General features: G+C 36.3%; 1 protein-coding gene across 3 annotated transcripts in view; it reads right to left on the bottom strand.

Annotated features, from left to right (window-relative positions):
• HPSE2 (heparanase 2 (inactive)) overlaps positions 1 to 20937 on the bottom strand; it is a 658038-nt gene that overhangs the window by 210931 nt on the left and 426170 nt on the right. For all 3 annotated transcript variants that reach the window (XM_081549219.1, XM_081549229.1, XM_081549238.1), the window contains one exon: positions 15852 to 15899. In XM_081549219.1, coding sequence (XP_081405345.1) covers positions 15852 to 15899 — 48 coding nt within the window. The remainder of the gene's footprint in view (positions 1 to 15851; positions 15900 to 20937) is intronic.

Raw genomic sequence — 20937 nt, 5'->3', positions numbered from 1 at the left:
GTAATGGGACCAAAAGAAAAGAGAGAGAGAGAGAGAGAGAAAGGCATTAACCCAGAAGGTCTAAGAGAACAGGACAGGAAAATACCACAGTAAAAATGTTGATATTAGAAAACAGAAGGAAGAGTGGTAACTGGCTTAGCTAACCGGAGAAGGCTGAACCTTACACCTGTGAATCCTTTCAGGGAAACCCAAAAGCAGGCTACTTCTTGCTGTGGAACCCTATAAAGTTTCAGAGGCTGGAAGCACCAGGTGCCTTTGAGAATAGGGGAGAAATGGGGCTGAAACAAGAATATTGAGAAACAACCAGACTCTCTGATGCCTACCCTCACTCTACATCTGTGGTTATTAGAGTATGGTCCAGGGATTCCTGGGAGTCCCCAAGATCCTGGAAGTCCATGAGATCAAAGGTATTTTCATAATAACATGATGACAATTATTTGCCATTTTCACTCTCACTTTCTCACAAGAGTCTATATAACATGTGACAATGTCATTGCCCTGACATAATGGAATACGTATTTATTTATTCTTGTTTTCTAGATTTTTCTATGATATTTGGGGTGTAAATATGTAGGTTTCACAAGTTAACTCAACTTGTTCTCAATACTTCTACTGTGTTATTACAAACTATTTTTATTTTACTTGCTATCATCTGTGTAACCTTAAAATCATCCAATAAGTTATTTTGAAATTCTAATGTTTTTCTTATGCATATATGAAAGTAAGAACATTTTTGTCTTATTTTGCAAATAGCATTTCAAAATTATTTTGAAGACTTGTCTAAATTTAAAATCTAGAGAAGTCTTCAAAATAACTTTATTTTTTAAGCTTTTTATTTTATATTGGAGTATAACTGATTAACAATGTTGTGATAGTTTCAGGTAGACAGCAAAGGGATTCAGCCATACATATACATGTATCCATTCTCCCCCAAACTCCCCTCCCATCCAAGCTGCCATGTAACATTGAGCAGAGTTCCCTGTGCTATATAGTAGGCCATTTTTGGTTATCTATTTAAAATACAGCAGTGTATACATAAATTTAGAAAAGCATCTTAAAGACTAGGTTATCATACTGCACCAACTAGAAAGATACACAAGGTAGCTAAAAGACTCATAGAGGCTGACATTGCTGAATACCTGCTAGATGAAAAGTCAGTAAAAGTTAGTTAAAGAAATCACCCCAGTCTATTTCTTAACAACATACATTAAATTAAAAATTTAGCTGCAATCATGAAGACAAAGTTAATATCTCTGGATATTAATATCTCAATATCTACAGACATAGCTTTTTCTTGTATCTATCCAACATCAACACCAACTAATCATTGATAAATATATTCTTTCATGTGACTGGCAGTAAAATACCCTTGGTGTATTGGCACTAAGCACAAATGCTTGGCACTAAATACAAATGGTGATTAAATAAAGTGTTAAATAATTTATTTGACTCTCCTGGTTTGTACTGGGAAAACTACTTGACACTTGGACTGATGGTACAAAAGCAACAGTGAGCCAAGGAGCTTAATACAAATCAAGGCAGGAACATCAAATTGTGCTGGTGGTTATGTCACATACTTACAATAAAACAAAATTTCAGTTTTACTTAATAATTCCTTGATAGAGTAATAAAAATCATAAATTTTATTAAATTTTAACCTCTGAGTACACATTTTTAAAACATTCTATATGACTAAATGAGAAATATTCATAAAAGATGTCACTTTCACAGCTAACTATGATAATGGTTGTCTCAAGGATAACGTTAATGATTGTTTCGGTTGCAAATTGAATTGGTCATTTTTTTCATGAGCAAAATTTTTACTTGAAAGAGTGACTGACAGACAAATTATGGCTATTCAGATGAGTATTTAGAAGACATTTTTCTCAAAATGAAAAAAAGTAAGTCTGTCACCTCAAGGTAAACAACTCATAGAACTTGTTGGTTGATTATAAAGTTTGAACTGTTAGGTGAAAATTAGAATTTTAGAATATTTGTGTCTGCCACCATGAGGTTGTCAGCTTCCCAAAACTTTAAGACTTTTTCTGATTAGGTCAGGGGTGATGTTAATAAATGTGCTTTTTGATATTTCATAATAAAATGTGTCAACATGTGTCACAAACCTAACAAAACAGTATTTTCCAAATGATTAATGTATGATGTTAAAATCATGCATGAGTAAAAGATACATTCAAAATGCAAAACCAGAAAATTTATGCATCAGAGTATGAGAAGTTCATAGATATGGCTTCATAATCCATCCACATTGAAACTAACCTTTAAGAAATTATCACTTATTGAATTTTGGTATAGTATCTGAAAACAGCCACAATGATTTGAAAAAGGCTATTTAAATACTCTTCCCTTTTTAAGCTACATGCCTCTGTGAGGGCAAATTGTGTGCATAATCTTAAGCCAAACAATATATTGCCACAAAACATGGAAGATATAAGAATCCACATATCTTCAATTAAGCTAGGTATTAAAGAGATTTTCAAGAATATAAAATAATGCCACTCTTCTCACTAACTTTTTTGGTTTTTTGGAAAATATAGTTATTTTATAAAAAATACATAATTTGTGGTAAATAGTAATGAATTTATTTTAAAATAAATGTTTTTAAAGTTTCTATTTTAATTCTAATACAGTGGGTATCTATAAATATGATCCACTATGCTACATAGTTGAGAAACTGTCCCATTTCCAAGACAGCAGAGCATTGGAGGTTGAGCCAGAGTCAAGACCATCAAACAGAGTTGAGGTGAAACAAGAGGACTGAGTGAAAGGCTACATACTAAACAATGAGATATACAGCTCCTTTCTTAGATGTGAGGATGCTAGCAGATTTATACTTCCAAGTTGTCAGAAGAGAGAATTCTTTTCTGGAAAAACTAAATTGGACGTGAGAAAAGGCCAACAGATAAGAATAGTAAAGAGACGTCCAACTAGCTAAGAAGAAATGTTCATGAGCAAAAATGATCCAATCAATTTTCATGTCTCTCTCTTAAATAGGAATAGAGATTTAAGGATCATTTTACATTTGAGGAAAATCTTTAATGTAAAATACAAAAACAAAATAAAGAAATGAGGAAAGGAGGGTAGAATATAGAGGTAAAAAGTTAAATGAAGAAACGATAAGAAACACTATCAGAGAAGAAAGGAAAGGAAGGAAGGAAGGGAGAGAGGGAGAAAGAAAGGGAGAAAGAAAGAAAGAGAAGGAAAGAGAGTGGGAAGAAGGAAGGAAAAGGAGAAGAAAAAGGGAGGGAAGAAGGAAGAGAAGAGAAAATAAGAAAAGAAACAAAATAAACACAACTAAAATTGATAGAAGCGTTCAGAAACAAGGAAGGAAGCTGTAAGAAGTCATAAAAAGGAAGCTTTGTTGTAGTACATATACACAATGGAATATTACTCAGCCATAAAAAGGAACACATTTGAGTCAGTTCTGATGAAGTGAATGAACCTAGAACCTGTTATACAGAGTAAAGTGAGTCAGAAAGAGAAAGATAAATACCATATTCTAACATACATATATGGAATCTAGAAAAATGGTACTGAAGAATTTATTTACAGGGCAGCAATGGAGAAACAGACATAGAGAATAGACTTTGGACATGGGGAGAAGGGAGGAGAGGGTGAGATGTATGGAAAGAGTAACATGGAAACTTACATTACCATGTGTAAAATAGACAGCCAACAGGAATTTGCTGTATGGCTCAGGAAACTCAAACAGAGGGTCTGTATCAACCTAGAGGGGTGGGATGGGGAGGGAGATGGAAGGGAGGTTCAAAAAGGAGGGGATATATGTATACCTATGGCTGACTCATGTTGAGGTTTGACAGAAAACAACAAAATTGTGTAAAGCAATTATCCTTCAGTAAAAAAGTAAATTAAAAAGAAAGAAAAAGGAAGCTTTGAGGAATAAAAAGTGTTTTTGAAAATCAGAAATATGATAACAGAAATGAAAATTTCAACAGAAAATTTATATGATTAAGGAGATTTAACAGAAAACAGAAGAAAAAACAAGAGAAAAATATATAAAAATTAGACTACTGTTTGTATGATCAAACCAGTCAATCTGTAAATCAATCCTGAATATTTATTGGAAGGACTGATGCTGAAGCTGAAGCTCCAACATTTTGGCCACGTGATGCAAAAAGCTGACTCACTAGAAAAGACCCTGATGTTGGGAAAGACTGAGGGCAAGAGGAGAAGCAGGTGGCAGAGGATGAGATGGTTGGATGGCATCACTGATTCAATGAACATAAGTTTGAGCAAACTCAGGGAGATTGTGAAAGACAGAGAAGCCTGACTTGCTGCAGTCCATGGAGTCACAAAGAGTTGGATGCAAGTTAGAGACTGAACAACAAGACTACCGTTTGAGGAGTTCTGATATCTGACTAGTAGAAGTTGCAGAGAGAGAGAGCACACAAAAAATAATAATAAAAAATAAAATCATCAAAGAAAAAATTCAGAAAAATTTCCCTAAACTGAAGGGCATGAGTTTCAGATTGATAGGGTCCACCACATACCTATTAACATAATAAAATGAGAGTCACACACAGGATCATTGAGGACAAAAAGAAGATTTTAGTAGTACCAACAGAGAAAAAACGGGGCAAATAAAAGGACTGGAAATTTAAAAAGCATCTGATTTCTCAAAAGTTACAAGAAAAGCTAGAATAAGATGGAGCCAAAGCATCAAAATCCAAGGGAAATCATATGCATCCAAAATACAAATCAAACTCTAATACAAGGTCTCAACATGTTTACCTCTCATTTATCTTTTCTCAGGAAGTTCTTGGGAAAAAGATGTTCCATCAAAATGGGGAGTGAACTTCATAAAAAGGCATGGATCCAAAAAATAAGAGAGCCAAAAGGAATCCTTAGGATGATGGTGAAGGGAGATCCCAGGACAACAGCTGTGCAGGAAGCACAGAGATCAACTAGTCCAGATGGGACCAGAGGAGAGAATGCTCCAGGAAAACTTCTCCAAGGACAAGATGAAACTGATGGCTACCTGGAGTGTTTGCACAAAGAGCAAGATTTACCCCTCTGGTACAGAGTTAAGGAATGAATTGGGGAAAGACTAAGGGAAATTAAGTAAATGAAAAAGAGTTATTAACTGCAGGAAAACAAAAAGTTGTGGGAGAAAGAAAATGTAATCATTGCACAAACATTCTCTTCTGCAAGTCATATTTACATAGCAATAAAACTGTGATCACTGAATTCTGATCTACCCAATACTTAAGATATAATATATTGAAGGACAGGGAAATGTGAGTATATTTCAATGTGTAAGGAGTAAGGGAGATATGAGAGCTAAACTCTCATCCTTCGTAGTAGGAAATTGATAATATTTAAACTGCAAAAAATTTAGAATACCATCAGATTGTTATTTAGAAATATGGAAACAAATATCAGAAATGACTAAAATTGTGATGATTGCTTCTGGGGAAGGGGAGTTGGGGTTGTGAAGGGTAGAGCTGGGTATTGATGGTCTTTATTATAAACAAAAATGCAATACACATCCTTATTACAGAAAAATCGGAAACTTCAGAAAAGTAGGATGACCATAAGTGTTCCTATACTGTCTATGTCTAAAGGTTAATACTGCTAACCTATCAGTGCCTTTTCTTTGAATTCTGTGCATTTTTACATTATTGAGGTATGAATTGTATATTTTACATTTTATTTTAGTCACTTAAAAGCATTTTTCCATTTTTCATAATTATTTTCACAATATATTACTTAATAATATATAATATTATTTATTTAGGTACAACAATTTAGGCTTTTTTCCAAATTCTTATTATGAAAGATTTCAAATAGAAACAGATAAAAGAATTGTATAGTGAAAACCATATATGCAGCACCTAGGTTCCATAACATTTTGCTACATTTGCTTCATCATACATTTATCAATCTATCCTTCTATCCATCCAGTGATTTATTTTATGTTTTGAGGCATTTCAAAGTAAGCTGTAGACTTCAGTACACTTTATCCTACACACGTCATCAGTCATACCATTAACTGGAGTTCAATATCTATATGGTTCTTTTTCTTAAGTAAATTTCACAGATAATGATTTGCACAAAACTTAAATGTTTATCATCTGATGAAGTCTGACAAAATCATACACAGTCCTGTGTAACCAAATACCTATCAAAGTATAGAACATTACAATTACCCAAGGAAAGTCCCTCCTGTGCCTTTCCTTCTCAATCCATGTCTCTACCTCCTACAACCACAGAGGCAGTTAATTTTCTAATTTTCAAAATCTATTCCAGAACTTCATATAATTGGAATAACACAAATGTGCTGTTTCATATAAGGTTTTTTTCCCCTGTTTAGCATAATGATTTTGAGATTCATTCATGTTAAGAAGTGTATCATTACTTTGTTTTTTAATCTTGCTGAGTATCATTCCTTTATATGAATATACAACAATTTGTTAAATCTACTCTATGCTGATGGACACCTGTTTCTAGTTTTTGTCTAACATTAATAAAACCACTATGAATATTCTTATTAAAGTTTCTGTGTGGCATATTTTCATTTCCTTTGGGTAAATACCTAGAAATGGAGTTGCTTTTTCATAGGATAGGTATATTTTAGAAATTGCCAGATATTCCAAAATGAACCAGGTATACTTTAATGATATTAAGAATTTTAATGTGTCATTTTTGATAAGTTGTATTTTTCAAGGAATTTGTCCATTTCAGTTACCAAATTTGTTGGCATAAAGTTCTTCATAATATTATTCTCTTATTATACTTTTAATATCTATGTGATCTACAGTGGGAATCCTTCTTTTATTCCTGAAACTGGAAATTTCTGTTCTATCATTCCCATTCTCTCTCTCTCTCCCTGCCCCTCAATCTCTCTCTCTCAGTTTTCAAATTTGTTCACCTATTCAAAGAAACACTTCCAGTTTATAAATTTTCTTTCCTATTTGTCTATTTTATATTTTATTGTTTTCTGCTTTTCAGTTCAGTTCAGTTCAGTTCAGTCGCTCAGTCATGTCCGACTCTTTGCGACCCCATGAATTGCAGCACGCCAGGCCTCTCTGTCCATCACCAACTCCCGGAGTCTACCCAAACCCATGTCCATCGAGTTGGTGATGCCATCCAACCATCTCATCCTCTGTTGTCCCCTTCTCCTCCTGCCCCCAATCCTACCCAACATTAGGGTCTTTTCCAATGAGTCAACTCTTTGCATGAGGTGGCCAAAGTATTGGAGTTTCAGTTTCAACATCAGTCCTTCCAATGAAACTCAGGATTGATCTCTTTTAGGATGGATTGATTGGATCTCCTTGCAGTCCAAGGGATTCTCAAGAGTCTTCTCCAACACCACAGTTCAAAAGCATCAATTCTGCGGCACTCAGCTTTCTTCACCGTCCAACTCTCACATCCATACATGACCACTGGAAAAACCATACCCTTGACTAGACGGACTTTTGTTGGCAAAGTAATGTCTCTGCTTTTAAATGTGCTAGCTAGGTTGGCCATAACCTTCCTGCCAAGGAGTAAGCATCTTTTAATTTCATGGCTGCAATCACCATCAGCAGTGATTTTGGAGCCCAAAAAAATAAAGTCTGACACTGTTTCCACTGTTTCCCCATTCATTTCCCATGAAGTGATGGGACCAGATGCCATGATCTTAGTTTTCTGAACGTTGAGCTTTAAGCCAACTTTTTCACTCTCCTTTTTCACTTTCATCAAGAGGCTCTTTAGTTCTTCTTCACTTTCTGCCGTAAGGGTGGTGTCATCTGCATATCTGAGGTGATTGATATTTCTCCCGGCAATCTTGTTTCCAGCTTGTGTTTCTTCCAGCCCAGCATTTCTCATGATGTACTCTGCATATAAGTTAAATAAGCAGGGTGACAATATACAGCCTTGACGTACTCCTTTTCCTATTTGGAACCAGTCTGTTGTTCCATGTCCAGTTCTAATTGTTGCTTCCTGACCTGCATACAGGTTTCTCAAGAGACAGGTCAGATGGTCTGGTATTCCCATCTCTTTCAGAATTTTCCACAGTTTATTGTGATCCACACAGTCAAAGGCCTTGGCATAGTCAATAAAGCAGAAATAGATGTTTTTCTGGAACTCTCTTGCTTTTTCAATGATCCAGCGGATATTGGCAATTTGATCTCTGGTTCCTCTGCCTTTTCTAAAACCAGCTTGAACATCTGGAAGTTCACAGTTCACGTATTGCTGAAGCCTGGAATTAGTTTGGATTTAGTTTGTTCTTTTTCTAGTGTCTTAAGATAGAAACTAAGGTCATTGATATCAATGCTTATTCTTTTCTAATATAAGCATATTAGAATATAAATTTCCCTCTAAGCTCTGTTTTTACTTAATTCCACAAATTTTGATAAAACATACCTTCATATTTATTTCAAAATATTTCCTACTTTCCCTCATGATTTTTTCTTTGATCCATAGATTATTTTAAAGTGTCATTTAATCTCAAAATAAAAATATACCTTCATATTCATATTCATTTCAAAGTATTTCCTACTTTGTCTCATGATTTTTCCTTTGACCCACAGATTATTTTAAAGTGTGTTATTTAATTTAAAAGTATTTTGGTGTTTTATAGATATTTTTATTATTGATATCTTACTTAATTTCTTTGTCATCAAAACAGGCACATAAGAAGATGATCAACATTGCTAATTATTAGAGAAATGCAAATCAAAGCTACAATGAGGTATGACTTCACATTGGTCAGAACAGCCATCATCAAAAAAGTCTACAAATAATAAATGCCAAAGAGGGTGTGAAGAAAAGGGAACACTCCTACATTGTTGGTGGGAATGTAAATTGGTGCAACCACTATGGAAAACAGTAGGCAGGTTCCTTAAAAAACTAAAAATCGAGTTACCATATGATTCAGCAATCCCAGTCTTGGGCATGTATACAGAAAGGATGAACATTCTAATATGAAAAGATACATGAACCCAAATGTCCATAGTTGCACTATTTACAATAGCCAAGACATGGAAGCAACCTAAAGGTCCATCAACAGGTGACTGGATAAAGAGGATGTGTGTGCACACACACACACACACATATCATGAAATATCACTCAGCCATAAAAAGGATGAAGCATTGTGAAATATTGTCATTTGAAGCAACATGGGTAGACTTAGAGATTATCATACTGAGTAAAGTCAGATGGAGAAAAACAAATATTATATGATATATCATATGTGGAATCTAAAAAATAATACAAGTGAATTTATTTACAAAACAGAAACAGTCTCACAGACATACATAGAAAACAAATTTATGGTTACCAAAGAGGAAAGTGGGGGAGGGATAAATTAGGAATATAGGATTCACAGATACACACCATTGTATATAAGATAGATAAGCAACAAAGATATACTGTATAACACAGGGAACTGTATTTAGCACTCTGTAATAATCCATAATAGAAAATAATTAGAAAAAAATATATATATAACTGAATCAGTTTGCTGTACACCTGAAATTAATATATAATATTGTAAATCAATTATATTTCAATTAAAAACTTGTGCATGATTTCAATCCCTTCAAATTTATTGAGACTTGTTTTTACAGATGAGCATATATGATCTATCTTGCTGAATGTTCCATGTGCACTGAAAAAATGTACATTCAAATGCAGCCCACAACTGTCAGTTAGGTCAAGCTTAGTGATGATATTATTCAATCTTCTTTATCCTTCTTGTTTTTATTTTAATCTAGTTGTCCTATTAATTACTCAAAGAGATGCTTTTAAATCCCCAACTATGACAGGAGATTTATCTATTTCTCTTCTTTTGTTCTTTTAGTTTTTTCATGGGGTATTTTGAATCTCTGTTATTAGGTATTGTATTAGCTTTCTATTGCTGTTCTAAACAAATTATCACAAGCAATGGCTTAAAACAATTCAAATTTATTATCTTACAGTTCTGTAGGTTGGGCTTGCCTGGTGGCTCAGCTGGTACAGAATTCGCCTGCAATGCAGGATACCTGGGTTCCATCCCTGAGTTGAGAAGATCCCCTGGAGAAGGGAATGGCTACCCACTCCAGCATTCTAGCCTGGAGAATTTCAAAGAGTCAGACACAACTAAGTAACTTTCACTTTCCTTTCTGTAGGTTAGAAACTAACATGGATCTCACTGGGTTAAAATCAAAGTGTTGGGAAGGTTGCATTCCTTCTGGAAGTGCCAAGGAAGAATCCATTTCCTTGACTTTCCCAACTTCTAGAGGATGTCCACATTCCTTAGCTCACGGCCCCATTCTTCCATCTTCAAAAGCAACAATAGCAGTCAAATACTTCTCACATCACATCACTCTGACTTTCTTTTCTGTGGTTAAATCTTCCTATGCCTCCTCTTTTCTGATTGCATCTTTCATTTTAATAGTCATTCTTGGGTCCATCTGGATAATCCAAGATAACATCCACAGTTTAGGTCAGCAACCTTAATTTAATCCTAGAAATACAATTTCACAGTCTTCTTAAACACTGTATTACTTCACATTAAAAAAATCTGGAACAGTATAACTCCATTTACAGCCTCCTGCCTTCATCATCTTTCGTGGTATTATTGCCATATATTTTCACATCTATGTATGTTATAATCTCCATAATACAATGTTATATTTTGCATGAGTCAGGCTTTTTAAATAACTTAAGAGAAAAAATATTTATCTGTAAATTTATACTTTCCAAGGCAGTTCATTATTTTTTGAGACCCAACTTTCGTTTTGATGCTGTCTGAAGAACTTCCTTTATTATAGTATTTCTTGTAGCACAGGTCTGATTGACTCTTGTTTGCCAAAAACATCTTTATTTCACTTTCATTTTATTTTTTTTTTCATTTTTTTTTCACTTTCATTTTAAAAGAATATTTTTTCAGACAGAGAATTCTAGCTTGACTTTTTTTTCTTTAGCACTTTTTAAAAGATGTAGTTCCACTGTTTACTGTCCTCCATTGTTTCTGATGTCAACTTAGCCATCATTTGTGTCTTTGTTCTCCATGCTGTCATTTTTGTCTGAATACTTTGGAGATTTTCTCCATCCTTTTGTTCTCAACAATTTAATTATTATGCCCAGGTGTGATTGTCCTTGTATTTATACTTCTTAGGGCTTGCCTAGCTTCTTGGTTCTATGAGTTAATGTTTTTCACCAAATTTGAGAGAAGTTCAGCTTTGGCTTCTTAAAGGTTTTATGCCCCATTCTCTCTCTCTTGTCCTCTGGATTCTAACTGCATAGATGTTACCTGATATTGGCAATGAGGCTGCTGAAACTTTGATAATTTTCTTCCAATATTTTCTCTGTTCTTAAATTATATAATTTCAAATGATCTATATGCAAGTTCACTAACCCTTTCTTCTGTAGTTTCCAATCTTTCAGCAAGCCCACCCAGAGAGTCTTTCATTTCAGTTATATTGGCCATGCTGCATGGCTTGTAGGATCTTAGTTCCCTGACCGAGGATCAAACCATGCCCTCGCATTGGAAACGTGGAGTCATAACCACTGGACTACCAGGGAATTCCCATCATTTCAGTTATTATTTTGTTTTTCTTTAATAATTTCATTTGGTACTTTTACATATATACTGTTTCCGTGTTACTGTCAATATTTTCCTTTGTATTCACTCAATATGGACATTTTCTCTTAATTATTTGAATATATTTGCAATTGCTTCTTTAAAATCCTTGTCAGCTAATTCTATTATCTGGGTCATCTCAGAGTTTCTAGTTATTGTTCATTCTTGGACATGGGCCACATTTTTCTGTTTCTTTGCATTCCTAGTAATTTTTAAATTGTAAATTGTATATTGGAAAGTATGGATGATATAGGGAAGAGATAGAAGAGTGTTAGTTTGGGATCTAGTAGGCAATTGGATGAATAGCTGGTCTTGTGGCAGCTGCAGTTTAGAATTTGTTAGGGTGAATCTAACAATTTATATTATACATGTTGGTTACGCATTAGACTTAAGGCAAATCCTTAGTCCTGGGACATAGACTTTACTCCTGGGCATAAGTCTTTTAGTTTTCACTGGAAAGCACGAGCTGTTTATCAGGCCCCTCTAAACTTGTGAGATTCAAATTTTAATCTCTGTCCCTTATGTGACAGACAGTAGCTGAAATTTCTGTTCAACATTTTCAGACTTCCACCTGTTGTTTTCTACCAGGCTCCTTGGAGTCTCCCTTATATATGTACAGTTTAGAGATTAGGCAAAGATTTGAAAGGAAGTTTATATGCATATTTGGTGTGTTGCCCCATAGCTTCTTCCTTATGAGATTTCCACCTTTTGACTCCTTTTTCCAATATCTCAAGCCAATATGACCATGTATTTATTTTGAGTTTAAAGCCATCTCATACTGTATGGATTCTTAAGTAACCACAGATCTCACCAGTGTCATTCACTTCTTTCAGGGATTGAATAACTTCCTCTAGCTCTTTGATCTCTCTTCTGGGTGTGTGTGTATTTGTGTGTATTTATTTATTGATTGATATTTGTTGTCCAGATTTATCATTGATATTTGATATAAGCTATTCCACCATTCCTGTAATCAGAACTTCATCTCACTAACATTTTCTGGGTTTTTGGCATGGATTGGTGGGCAGAACAAATCATCAAGTTGTGTAAATCCAAGAGCATGAAAGTCCAAATCAAAATACTCTAACTATATAGACTTATTTATGACTTCAGACTCAGAGTTCTGGTTGTTCAGGCTCCAAGCTTAATATCTCAGTATTGAAGTGACACCTTTGGCTACCAATAGACAGATGTATATCAACAAATTCTATGCTCCTTTTTTTCCTGACAGTGACTCTTGATTTACTTTACATTACTAAAAAATTTTCACCTCAGCATACTCAGGGTTAGAGAAACATGGCATTTGGCTCTAATTTTCACTGAGTCCTTCTAGCCAGGATTTCTTAGAATTGTTCTGTGACTATCCCAAGTCTTGACTGAAGATTATGGCTGTAAGGAATAAATGGCAGAGACAAGGTACTACTTGTCCCCAAATGAGTGTTGATCCTAGAGCCAAAAGAAACGCAACCCCTTGGGCATGCCTTCTTTGGGCATATTTTTAGAGTAGTTACAAATACATGATATTTATCTTGAGAGATGGCCAATATTTTTTTTTAAATAGCTAATAAATTGTATTTGCAAGAAAATTATTTTTCCTTTAAAAAAATACTTTGCTCACTTTACTGCATTTGTACTATGGAAAGTACTCTCTCCCCTAGTTTGAGTAGGGGAGAAAAAATTTCTCTGATCCCTCCCTGTCAGCCATGATAACTGAACAAGCCCTATATTCTTATCCACTAATGTTTGTACACTGATCTCATTACTTCTACTTAAATACTATAAAGTCTTCATTCTTTAGTCGTTATGCTACATTATCCAGATAGCTTTTGGTCAACACCCTGAAAAGGATTTTAATTCCCCCCTAGAATGTAATGCGGAGAAGGCAATGGCACCCCACTCCAGTACTCTTGCCTGGAAAATCCCATGGACAGAGGAGCCTGGTAGGCTGCAGTCCATGGGGTTGCGAAGAGTCGGACACGACTGAGCGACTTTACTTTCACTTTTCACTTTCGTGCATTGGAGAAGGAAATGGCAACCCACTCCAGTGTTCTTGCCTGGAGAATCCCAGGGACGGTGGAGCCTGGTGGGCTGCAGTCTATGGGGTCGCACAGAGTCGGACATGACTGAAGCGACTTAGCAGCAGCAGCAGAATGTAATGGGCTTCCCTACTGGTTCAGTGGTAAAGAACTCGCTTGCCAATGTAGGAGACTCAGGTTCAACCCCTGGATCGGGAAGATCCCCTGGAGAAGGAAATGGCAACCCACTCCAGTATTCTTGCCTGGGAAATTCCATGGACAGAGGAGTCTTGCAGGCTACAGTCCATGGGGTCACAAAAGAGTTGGACATGACTTAGCAACTAAACAACTATAGCAACTAGAATTCCAATAAAGGATCACTGACTGGTTACTAAAGCAGTAATAGTTAAGAGAAGCCCATGGAGTGAGACAGACCCAGCTTTGAATCCAAAATCTGCCACTTAAGTCTTGTGTAATCTTTGGATTTTATACACCTTTCTCTAAGTTGTAGAAAAATAGGGATAAAAACAGTCCTGATCTCATTTAGTTGTTTCGAGGATCAGATGTGGTAATATACATTAAAATTTCTACCACATTGTTATTATTATTATCCTTGTTGTTATTTTCTCCCATAGTAAATGCCCAATTAACAATTGTCTAAATAAGCACTTGTTGAACTGAATAAGCATTATTTTGGTAAAAGATAAAACACACCAATTACAAAAACCAGTATGAAAAAAATAGTAATTGTAAGTATGGTAAGTACTATAGAAAAACAAACTAAGAAAGAGAATTAAATAGGAGTTCTATTTTAGATAGAATCATCAGGGAAGGCCTCTTGAAGGAGGTGACACATAAGCTGAATCTTAAGAGATGTGAAGGAGTCAGCTACACAAAAAATAAAGAAAACAACATTCCAGGCAGAGGGAATGATACATACAAAGTTCTTGAGGCAGACATTCATGTGAACCCTCTACAAACTGAAAGACCTTACCAGTGTTGTGGCAGAATGAGTACGGGCAGGGTGGGATCAGAAGAGAGCAGTGACCAAATATAAAGGGCCTTAAAGGCCGGGGTAGAGAGTCTGGCTTGTGGTCTACATGCAAAGGAAGGAACTTGAGGGAATTCAAGCAAAGGAATGACAAGATACTCAAACCCACTCAATCCAAGGCTCACAAAGACCAAATGAAGGAGAATAAGAATTTCTGGAAGTATTTGAAACTCCTTGTTTACAGAAACTAAGAATATAAATGTAGAATAAAATATTTTTCATTATGATTAAAGTTATTGATTGCCAACAACCAAAAATTCTTTTAGGATACTTAATAAAAGTGTGTTCACGTTTCTTTGTTTCATAACCGTCATGAATCCTGAGGGATTCTGTGACCCACTTAAAACGAAGGACAGACAGAAGGAGTAAACATGCTAAGCAGGCAGGATTAGAGTAACTGAGAAAGATGGCCACAGCTGAGAGCTATGAGGGCCCAGAACGGGAGTGCGTGTCTGAGCTGTGAGGGTCACATTAGATGAGAGATGATCTGAAAGATGCTATGTGACAGATCTCTTACAGAAACAAAGGGCAGGATTCCAGTATAAAATCGGTGAGACACTGTGAGACGCGGGACATTCCAGCACAAATTTCTTAAGGGGACTTAAAGAAAATTTAAATTTATATTTCAGATAACTATCTTTACCAGTCAAGCTACCTCAAGTAACAGGTCTCTGCCATTGTAAGCTTATTCCTTGGAATGTTGATCCTTTCTCGCAACTGCTCTCTCTCTCTCTATGTGTGTGTGTGTGTGTGTGTGTATTACTTGCTTCATATTAGTGACTCTCTTGGTACTAAATAAGACTACTGCAATTAATATAGTGAAGTGTTTCTATTTTCATATGCTATATTAGATAATTAAAACTACTCTCTTAAGGAAATTTATTCCCCCTAAAAAAGCTTAAGGTGGCATGCTTAGATTCCCATTACCTGTACACTAATGAAAGGTTAGTTTAAAAGTGTACACAATAGCTGAGCTTTCCAAAATGTTACACTGGTTTTGTTTTCATTTTTGGAAACAATAAAATTATATTACTATGAGAACCTATGTATCATAATAATAACTTTGGAATTAATTTTAACTATTTTTCTTGGAGGATGAAGGATAGTTTATTGAATATCAGTTATAACTTCATGACAACTATTTATCTTTCATTTCACAGCATTTGAAAATAAGTAAGAGCAAAACAGGTGAATACCTACTGTTGCCAGGTAACTGCATCCACTGTGCTTCCTGCCACCTTCATGAATCTGTAAGAAACAGAAAAAACAAAGATGTTGCAACTTCAAGTAAACCATATCCCCAGGGATGAAATAAGCTGAGACATAGATCAGGCCAATTCTTGGGCAACTGGGCTTTCTGAGAGGGTCCACCTCCATGGCCTATCCATACCCTTCGAAGGTTAAAAGGTACAGAAGGTGAAAGCAATCACAATTCCAGCTCTCCATACATCCTTTACCATCTGGAAATCAAGACTCCAAGATAGCATTATATCTATGTCTGTTTTCCCAATCTCATGCCTGATGGCTCCCACATTGCTTTCCCTGTGATCACCACCTATCTTTTCCATCTCCTCTTTTCTGAGGACTTTGAGATCTACTAAGAAATAAACAATAACATTTTCCAAGGAAGACAGCACAACATATGCCTTTGAAAACCCTCTCTTCCTATTAAGAAAATGGAAAAACTCAGTTTACTTATGTAAGTATAAGTCTCTCGGGTGTGTCAAACTCTTTGTGACCCCATGGACTGTAGCCCACCAGGCTCCTCCATCCATGGGATTCTCCGGGCAAGTATACTAGAGTGGGTTGCCATTCCCTTCTCTAGGGGATCTTCCCAATCCAGGAATTGAACCTGGGCCTCCTGCACTGCATGCAGATTCTTTACCATCTGAGCCACCAGGAAGCTCATGTAAGTATGGTGGTGGTTTAGTCACTCAGTCGTGTCTGACTCTTTGTGACTCCATGGACTGTAGCCTGCCAGACTCCTCTGTCCATGGGATTTTCCAGGCAAGAATACTGGAGTGAGTTGCCATTTTCAAATATGCACTAGTGATGGACTTCCACACCTGTCTGAGTGTAGAAACTTGAGCACAACATAGAGAAATTTAACCATTTCTGGAGCAGTCAAATAGAGAACTGAGTTTCCCAATCAGCATGCTCAGCTGTTTTCCTGAAAGGCATGCAGCAAAGTCTTGCTAGCAGCTCGCCACCCCCCTGTGCCCTTTGAGGTCCCACCAGAAACACTGGGCCAGAAGAAAGAACCCAAGGCCACACAGATTCCATGTTGTCATTGTTGTTGTTTAGTCCCTCAGTCGTGTTTGACTCTTTTGCAATCCCGTGGACTGTAGCTAGCCAGGCTCCTGTGTACATGGAATTTTCCAGGCAAGAATATGTTTCCTACTCCAGGGCATCTTCCTGATCCAGGGATCGAATCCATGTCTCCTGAGTCTCCTGCATTGGCAGCTGGATTCTTAACCACTTGCCACCTGGGAAGCCCAACAGGCTAGAGAAGTAGTGTTTCTAGACACCCTAAACAGCTCTTTTTTATGGACTCATGCCACCCCTCCCAGCAGTACTTCTTTTGGAAGCAGGACACAGGTAGCCTCTGCTTTTGGAGCCCATGGATTTCTCTTTCTCTTCTCCTCTCCTTTATCCAGCCCAGAAAAATCTCTTGAATCTGTGAGAGTAGCTCCACTTTCCTCACTATTTCAAGTTCTACACCCAGAATTCTTTGTTTAAAATTCAAAAGCCAGAAAGGCTTGTACATTCTCTTCTCCATCTTTCCATGTCCCACCCCTGAGTCAATAAGCACACAATCAGCTATCTGCTTGAATGGAGAGGAGGAAAATGGAAAAGTCCAGGGAGAGGGGAAAAGAGATTAGGATCCAAAATACCATCCCTGCCACATATGCACTCTAAGCTGCAGAGACCAAGTGGGAAAACCCAAAAATTAAGAAGGGGAAATGAAATTGAGCACCCCCTTCCCAGAATATTTCAGAAATTAGAAAGCCTAGACAAACTTAGACACAAGTGTCATTAAGTATTGAGGTGGCAAAAATGTTTCGGTTTTTCCATAAGATGTTATGGAAAAGCTAAATAAACCCTTTGGCCAACAGTGTGTGTGTGTGTGTGTGCGTGCGCGTGTGTGTTTACATGGGCTTTACTCTTATCAAATTATTTCTAAAATCTCTGAAAAGTAAAACCATCTCTATTTACATACAAAAATCACCATAATGAAAATTATACTGACATTTATATTGCTTTCTCATTAAAATTTTTTTCAGCTTTCTATGTGTATAATTTCACATAACTCTCAAAACAGCCCTGGTAGGCAGATATTTCTAATAATATAGTAGAGGTGGCTAAGTCACATAGAGGTTATGCGACTTGTTCAAATTCATATAGTAATGCAGACTAAATTCAGTTTTTCTGATTCCAAATGCTATGTTGTTTTCAAGCTGTTTTCACTGAGGCCAAGAAGTATATACAACTCTAAAATGCAAAAAAAAAAAATTAGTTGAATTTTTGCCTTGAGAAAGCACTACCCTGTTTTTTTTTTTTTTTAAATATAAAGGTTTCAGCACCTCATTTACTTGTTGACTTCCTCTCACAGACTTGAGCATTTCAGTGTTATCTGTAAGGCAATGAATGTACTGGAGCAAAAGTGTCGAAAGGTGACTGAATCAGAGCCTCTGCTATGCAACAACCACAGTAAAGCTGAAAAGATAGACAATGAGACAAATAAGCTATCAGTGCCTTTGTGCTGCACTACTGGTGTGAACTAACTGCTGGGGGAGAGTAGTCAAGAGAGTAGCTAGCGCTACCTTCTATGGTATTAAAAGAGGGATAAGCACTGAGTAAAGCTTCACATCTCACAAGACGTTGAATCTCGCATTGAAAGAAGGGTAGGACTTTGCCCTGAAGAGCAGGTCAGGCATAGGAACAGCTTGAGTAAAGCCAGATAGAGTAAAGGTGAGTATTTTCTCAGGAGTCCAGGATATGTGGATGTCAGGGGACAGGTAGGAAGCGACAGACTGGTCAGATAACTGGTTGCTAACCATGATGCTGACACATCTGGCCTTTATTCCTTAACATCTTGATACAAGTTGACATCTAATTTATCTCTGTATGATTAGCACCCAACACAATATTGTAAAATACAGCTAGCTCCTCCTGCCTGTTGGATTTACCCTGTGCTCAAGCAAGTGAGGGGGTGTCAGGCTCAAACGTGAGTTTTAAAAAGGTCACTTTGGCTACAGTAAAGGTGAAAAGTAGTGGTGTGGACAAACTGGTGGGAGATGACTGCAGAGTTAAGGGAGGCTTTGAAATGTGGAAATGAAAAAAGACACAATTGAAAAAAACACTGTTGGTGCATCCAAGGGGGTTTGGCAAGGGTGAGTTTAAGTGAGGAAAGGGTGTAAGACAGAGTGTGAGAGAGGATCCTGAAGTTTTAATTGCAGTAATGCCATTGCCTAAGATGGGCAATACAGGGATAGACTTTAATGCTGGCATTGCTGAGTGTATTCCAATTCTTCTGAAAATGCCACAAAAAACTTGAAGCAAATGGTCACTGATGATAACAGTTATGCATTCACAAGAAAATTAGGGGCAAAAGAATCATCAATGCCCTTTCAGGCTAAAAGGCTCTGGACAGGCAATTAAGAACACATCAAATTTGGTGTCTTAGAAACTGGAAACTTGTCCTTTATGATTCTATAATCTGGAGTTCCTCATATGCTTTCGATAGTTTGTTCTGCCAAAGTTTGATAATTAAGTCTTTAAATAACCTTCCATTATCAAAAGTTACATTACAAAAAGAATGGGAAAACTAGCACTAGCGTTAGGAGCATTTAAAGTAGTGCAAAAGTTTTCTCCCCACACTCCTACCTCATCCTCAAAGAAAATCTATAAAATCTATAATTAAATACAAAATACACTGGGCCCATATATGTAATATTACATAGTTTACAGAGAAATATTTTTAAATTGAGTGTTGGAAAAGACCTACCATGATCTGGACTAGGAAAATCAATGATTCTTCCTAACCTAATTTATGGGGTCAATGAAATTCTAATAAAAAAACACCCCACCAGATATCTTTGAAACTTTGCAAAATCATTCTAACATTAATCTGAAAGAAGCCAAGAATGTTCTGAAGAAAAACTGGAATACCAAAGGGATATTTATTTGATCTACCACATATTAAACTCGGAGAAGGCAATGGCACCCCACTCCAGTACTCTTGCCTGGAAAATCCCATGGACGGAGGAGCCTGGTAGGCTACAGTCCATGGGGTCGCTAAGAGTCGGACACGACTGAGCGACTTCACTTTAACTTTTCCCTTTCATGCACTGGAGAAGGAAATGGCAACCCACTCCAGTATTCTTGCCTGGAGAATCCTAGGGACGGCGGAGCCTGGTGGGCTGCCGTCTATAGGGTCGCACAGAGTCGGACACGACTGAAGCGACTTAGCAGCAACATATTAAACTATACCATAAAACTGCAATTATTAAAACATTTCTAGGAGTTAGTCAGGAGATCTTAGGAATTAGTAAAGAGATCAGGAATTAGTAAGGATATCTATGGAACAAAAGAGGATTTTTATAAAAATTTATATATAAGAATTTATTACATGGAAAATAATTTAGTATGTGAAAAATTGAAGCATATTTTTAATGGTGTCATGTGATTTGTGACTATTTGGGAAAAAAATAAAGTTAGATCCTTACCTAAGGTCTTATTTTGTAAAATAAATCAAAATAGTAAAATATAGTTTCATTATAATATTTTAAAAAAATGACAATCACAATTTAATATGTTTAGACCAATATTATTCTTTTAACTTTGGTAGCATATTCAAGCAGTAGGAAAGTTGAGGAAAAAACATTATTAAATATTTGTTCACATGGAAATTTTTGTAAACTACATTCTTCCTTAGTAAAATAATGAGGACAACTTCAAAAACATGGGAGCATTTCTACACTTATTCTGAGGAAGAAGAATCTAATTCAGAAATAATGTCAAACAAAATACGCATTTCCAAGTACTACTACCAGGATGACTTTTTTCTTGGGGATGGTTTTGGTCACCACCCCCTGTACAATGTTAGAAACATCTGTCCATAGTTGTTTAGGCACTCTGTCTAGAGATCTAATCCTTTGAATCTATTCACCACCTGACAGATTTTATTTTCTTGGTCTCCAGGATTGCTGTGGATGGTTACTGCAGCCATGAAATTAAAAGACACTTGCTCCTTGGAAGAAAAGCTATAACAAACATAGACAGC

This window comes from Giraffa tippelskirchi, chromosome 2 (genome assembly GCF_054371585.1).
Source record: "Giraffa tippelskirchi isolate mGirTip1 chromosome 2, T2T-mGirTip1v1.2.pri, whole genome shotgun sequence".
NCBI classification, from domain to species: domain Eukaryota; kingdom Metazoa; phylum Chordata; class Mammalia; order Artiodactyla; family Giraffidae; genus Giraffa; species Giraffa tippelskirchi.
Note: the sequence above shows the minus strand (reverse complement) of the source record. Positions and strands in the feature narration are given on the sequence as shown.